This window comes from Hipposideros armiger, unplaced genomic scaffold, assembly GCF_001890085.2.
Source record: "Hipposideros armiger isolate ML-2016 unplaced genomic scaffold, ASM189008v1 scaffold_83, whole genome shotgun sequence".
Classification (NCBI taxonomy): Eukaryota; Metazoa; Chordata; class Mammalia; order Chiroptera; family Hipposideridae; genus Hipposideros; species Hipposideros armiger.
This window is the reverse complement of record NW_017731433.1, coordinates 3,050,912-3,057,177: the sequence shown is the minus strand read 5'-3', so window position 1 is coordinate 3,057,177 and position 6,266 is coordinate 3,050,912. Positions and strand designations below refer to the sequence as shown.

At 32.2% G+C, this 6,266-nt stretch overlaps 1 protein-coding gene across 1 annotated transcript in view; it reads right to left on the bottom strand.

Moving 5' to 3' along the window:
• Positions 1-1,649: 1,649 nt before the first annotated feature.
• Positions 1,650-6,266, bottom strand: part of SEC62 (SEC62 preprotein translocation factor) — a 33,934-nt gene continuing 29,317 nt past the window's right edge. Inside the window, exon 7 of the mRNA XM_019643917.1 lies at positions 1,650-3,225. Coding sequence (XP_019499462.1) covers positions 2,759-3,225 — 467 coding nt within the window. The 3' untranslated portion in view covers positions 1,650-2,758. The remainder of the gene's footprint in view (positions 3,226-6,266) is intronic.

The following is a 6,266-nucleotide window of genomic DNA, read 5'->3' as shown; positions in this document are numbered from 1 at the left end:
GTTTAATAAGGATAGCCATCAACTGGACATTTAAGTATGCACGAGACCAATGCATAAGAAAAAGGAAATAGATGTGATTAAGGGATGAAGGTGTCTTAAGAAGCCTTTAAGGAAAAAGCAGGGCTGTATAACTTTCCTAGACCCTAAGCACTTTAGCCTTTGTAAGGCAATTCTACCATAAAAAAATGTTAAAAATTATACTTTTTACAACTATATTGGTACAAATCCAAATATAATCCTGCATAGGTTCATTACTATATACATGTACTCATAGTATTACTTCTGATTTTAAAAGAAACGAAAACATTTCTATGGGTCCATGGCATGTGCCTACTTTGCCTAAAGGATAAATCTCCTAAGTAAAAATGCTTTTGAACAATAAGAAAACATTTTCTTAAAAGTTATAATTTTTAAAAATTGAATTACATAATTTCTGTTTATTTAAGGACTAACTCTCTCCCAATATTAGGAAACAATACAATGAAAATCCAGTTCACTTAAACAAATGAATTTTGAGGTTACTCTTTTAGAGCAATGTATGACAAAACTGTGGTTAAAGGAAGAATTAGAGAATTTTAGTCTAACATGAGTTATCACAAACACAATATTTCATATAGTTTTCTCTTAATTTATCAATTATATAGAGCTGAGTGATTTTCCTGTTTTTCATTAAAGGTCATTGGTTATATGAATTTATGGACTAGTCAATTATAAGTTTTTTGTTTTTGTTTTCTTTACACACAATTATATCACTGTTTTTATATAAGGCCTAAAAGCAGCTCAAATAGTAAGACACAGAGCTGAAATTTCGAACTCCCTTCCTAACCATAGTAAGAATGACATTTCCCCCAGCGACCACTAGATAGTTATAAAAATTTGCACTGACATTTGGTAAGACTCCGCAAGCATCAATAAGAAGTTGACTTTCCCGCCATGCTCCATGTCTTTAAGACGAGACATATTACATATACTATAAAGAGCTTCAGGATAAATATTGAGTGCCTGGGTATTATCACAGTAGTAAAGATTAAGTCATTTTTATTTCTGAGAAACACTTTTGGTACCATTACCATATCCAAAAATAGGTATTAATGCTACTGGTGATTAAGAAGTTCAGAAGCTGTAATTATGCATCCCTTATTGTGGCAATAATGCAGGAGAGCTCTGAAATATGAGGGGGAAACACCCAGGCACTTAAACCAGTGAACATTTGCTAGAAGAAAACTTTTAAAATGATTGACTGCAGCCTTGATAGAGTTGCATTAACACCAAATAGCCACATTTCTGTTCACGTACAAGGACTACTATAAAGAAGCAATCAAGCTATGTTTAATAAAATGTGTCAGAAAGTGTACTGTTTTCACAATTAAAAAAATTTAACATCTTTAGTCAAACACTTAGATGGGAAGCAGCCTAAAGAAAAATAAGGACCTACACACAACTATTTCAACTACAAAGCAAAATGCTCTCACTGTGACTGAAGGAAAATAATTTAATATTCATTATCAGTTTACAAGAGTATAACTCCAAGGAATGATTACGCTCATAAGTAAATGCAAGATTTTTCCAAAAGATTTATAACTAAGGTATGCAAGACATAAAATCAAACTGCAAAACTAGTTCAAAACAATTAGAGTCCAATGGTTCTCTTTATGTTTTCTTGTATGTTCTTTATTTTAAATTGGTATTTTAGAACAGTAAATTATCTTTCATAGCAGTGCTTCCTGGTCTGATAATACAGTACCCCATTTCTGAATGTAGAGATTTAAGATAAATCAAAATGAACATTAAGGCATACAAACACTACTTTAAGTATGCTCTTATTTAATAAAGTTGGTTTTAACTCATGTTCAAATACATGGAATGTTGGCACAAACTGAAGCTGCTGTAGAAAGATCACAGATGTCCTGTGGGTTACTGAAACTCCCATTTCTCTAAAAACACACCTTTAAATGGTTTTAATTTTACAAATTTAAGTGTTAAGAAAATGTCTAAATAATAAGTAACAATTAAAATAAAATGTTTATTTGTAAATTATATACAGAATACATTACTTTACGACAAGGAAATGGGAGGAAGAGCCATCACCTTCCCGCCAACGCGGCGCAGCCTCTCGGTTGGAGACAACGGTCTTTCTCGGAAGCAGATGCACAAACCAGTTTGGATTTCCTAAGTTGGGAAAGGAGAATTTGTAGCTAAACTAAAAGTGTTGTTGCATTATTACTAGTTGGCTTGTTTCCACAAAATGCTTTTTGAACCTTGCTAACTCAGAATCTTAGAAATTTCCTGGTGTAATTTTGTAATCAACAAAATTTTAACTATCAAGAACAGTGAGTTTAAGCATTTCATCTCAAAGAATCTGTGAAATGGCTACACAACTATACATAATCTGAAATATTGGTGTTTCTTTTTTATCCCTTTTAGTTATTTTGATTAGTCTAACAGTAAAAAGCCATACAATTATCAAAAATGCCATTAATCTAAATGTCATTGTGGAAAGTACATCTCTGATAACTATCAAAATTAATGAGACCTACTTACTATAAATTTATCAAATAGATAAAACTTATAAATGGCTTTTGACTGTACCCATAACAGTGTTCTATAAAATGAAGGACTGAATATAACTGCTTAGATGTCAAATACATTTCAGTAAGTGGATTTAAAGGATGCTACAAATGTCATGTGTACATTATGACGATCAGCCAACATAGAAAATCCAACCTCTTACACGTATGTAGTCCCAAAGTTAGGCAGGTTATGATTTTTCATGTGAAGATTTAGTTGTTTCTCCGTCATCGTCTTCTTCCTCCTCTTCACAATCCCCATCTGTTTGTTGTTCCAGTTCCTCTTTTGTGATCATTTCAAAATCATTCCCATTTCCACTACTGTGTTGGGAGCGGTCGTCTTCCCTCCTGTCACTGTCTGTGTCAGAATGCCGTTCTCCACCTGAGCCTTCTGCTCCATGATTTCCTGGTCCTCCTTTTCCCTCCTCATCTTCTTTTTTCTCACTGTCTGACTTTTCCTCGCTGTCGGACTTCTGCTGTTTTTTGGTTTCAGATTTCTCATCTTTCTTTAAGTCTGCTTTTGGTCCTTTATATTCATGTGTGTACAGAGGCCTGAAGGAGTCAATGAAGCCTACATCAGCAGTCAGATTTGGCAAGAACCAGAAGTGGTGCCTTCCTCCAGTTATGAGCCAAATGATGAGAAATAGAATGCAACGAGCTGTAAGAGAAAAATTTCTCTAATTGAATAATTTAAGCATTGACTCTGACAGTAGGAAGTATTTAATAAAAAACTAGAAAAAACATTTAGAGTATCATTTGTACATTACATGTACCTTAAATTAAATTAAACAATTAAATCCTGATTAGTTTAGCAGCTATCACAGTATTCTAGGCAGAGTATTCTACTCTGGACGTGAGAGCATAATGCTACAATGCCCCTCAAAAAATAACTTTTACATTTTCTTTCAGCTTGGTGCTATTTCATGGATGTACACTTAGGATTTATGTACCTGACGTTATTGTTTAATAAGGATAGCCATCAACTGGACATTTAAGTATGCACGAGACCAATGCATAAGAAAAAGGAAATAGATGTGATTAAGGGATGAAGGTGTCTTAAGAAGCCTTTAAGGAAAAAGCAGGGCTGTATAACTTTCCTAGACCCTAAGCACTTTAGCCTTTGTAAGGCAATTCTACCATAAAAAAATGTTAAAAATTATACTTTTTACAACTATATTGGTACAAATCCAAATATAATCCTGCATAGGTTCATTACTATATACATGTACTCATAGCATTACTTCTGATTTTAAAAGAAACGAAAACATTTCTATGGGTCCATGGCATGTGCCTACTTTGCCTAAAGGATAAATCTCCTAAGTAAAAATGCTTTTGAACAATAAGAAAACATTTTCTTAAAAGTTATAATTTTTAAAAATTGAATTACATAATTTCTGTTTATTTAAGGACTAACTCTCTCCCAATATTAGGAAACAATACAATGAAAATCCAGTTCACTTAAACAAATGAATTTTGAGGTTACTCTTTTAGAGCAATGTATGACAAAACTGTGGTTAAAGGAAGAATTAGAGAATTTTAGTCTAACATGAGTTATCACAAACACAATATTTCATATAGTTTTCTCTTAATTTATCAATTATATAGAGCTGAGTGATTTTCCTGTTTTTCATTAAAGGTCATTGGTTATATGAATTTATGGACTAGTCAATTATAAGTTTTTTGTTTTTGTTTTCTTTACACACAATTATATCACTGTTTTTATATAAGGCCTAAAAGCAGCTCACCTGTGCTTCTTCCATTATTTTGCTTTGGATAAATGAAAGGAAATGGTTTTAGCTGCCTTGACTTTTATAACGTAGTAATTTCTATTTTCACAAAAGAACAAATATTCTGAAAGACTGTGTACACATTAGTATCTTGTGGTACAAACAGAAAAAGCAAATATGTTTGAAATTATGATTTAAGAATAAATTCTCCTAGTAAAAAAATAATGCAACATCTTTTAAGGAGGCTGCACATTTTTTTCTCCAAATATAAGTATGATGCTACAATAGGCATATATAGGGCTGTAAGACAGATGGTACATAATATAAATCTTGACTCAAATCCAAGAAAAAGCAATACAGAAATGGTGCAAATAAAATCTAAATTCTCACTATATATGAGTATAAAGTGAATGTAACAGAATTCTAACATGTTTTACAGTTTTTCTCTATGTGGCATTAGATTACCGAGGCAAAAGGGAACGAATCAAGGGAAAACCACTGTGACATGTACTGTCATGCTGTCTCTACACTAAAAATGACACATTCAGAAAATTGCCAAAGGTCTTATTTTAAATGGCAATATTAACAATACATATTCAAAGTAGCACCAAAAATAATTGTAACCAATATATAACACTTTATAGGATAATATAAAAGAAATATTCAATTTATAAGTGGGCTACAGATCAAACTATTTGAAAGAATATTTGGAATTGCATTTTCTAACAAAACACCAAAATGCTGGGTTTGTTTTCTGGTTTAATTCACAAGATTTAATGCTCAATGCTATTTAAATCTATAGTATATTTAAAATGAAAAATTATAGAAAACACAATTGAAGAAACTATTTTAAAGAACAATATAATTATCATAAATTATTGTGAATACTGGTTTAAATAGAAGATAAGCAAGTGGGTTAATTCTATTCAGTGGAGTTAAATCTTTGCTGAAATTTTTCAAAGAGCTTCTAAAATTTCAAGGATTTGAGAGTCAGAAGACACCAATTTGATATCTAATGTCAGATCAAAGTTTACGGTTTCTCATTCTCAATACACTACACTAGTTATGTGCTTTACAGTCTTAGATACTATTTCTTGGCCTGCTGTATTACATGCAGCAGCGTCAGAGGATTTTCTCAGGTGGCTAAGCTAGAGGAAAAATTGAAAGGTGGGTGGAAAGGCTTCACAATGAGTCAGAGGTCAGAGAGGAAAAAAGAAGGTCCATCAACATGATGAACTGAAAGAAAACACTCGATGAGCTCCTGGGCCCACAGATGGTGGTGCCAACTCAGGGCATACTTTGATGTCCAGGACGAAGGGATGTGCAGAGGGAAATTGCTTATGGCTATAGGAGTAATACTTTATAAACATATGAATCTACTATATATCACAGAACCTCAGAATAACATGCAACCATTTCAGATGATCTTGGTCAAATTATATCCTCTAACAATAGATATTAGATCAATAATGTGGGTATTGTTTTTAATTTTTATACAGAAGTACTCCTACATGTCTTGGTGGAAAAGCTGATTTGTCATTTAGGAAAAATAATTAGAACTTAGTACCATATACCAACATAAACTCTAAATGGCTAGAAATTATTATAAGTAAAGAAATCACCAGACAGCTTTAGATAAGCTGAGAAAAATTCCTATTTCTTTCCCAAAGTGAAAAGCTAAATTAGATTTATCCACCCCATATGGGAAAACTTCAAAAACTAGGATTTTAAGTAAAATAATATTTGTTGGTTTTTTTCATGGTAATATGCTCATTGTAAAAAAATACAGACAAGTGTAAAGAATATTAAAATCATTCGTTAAGTACCACCACTATTTATATTTAGGTGCATTTCCTTCCAGTCAAACCCTCCTTGGCATTATTTCCATTTCAAAAAAATCTTCCTAATTAAACAGGCAAAACCCACCTCATTATCTTAATTTTATTGATTACTAGTGATGAGCATTTTTCAT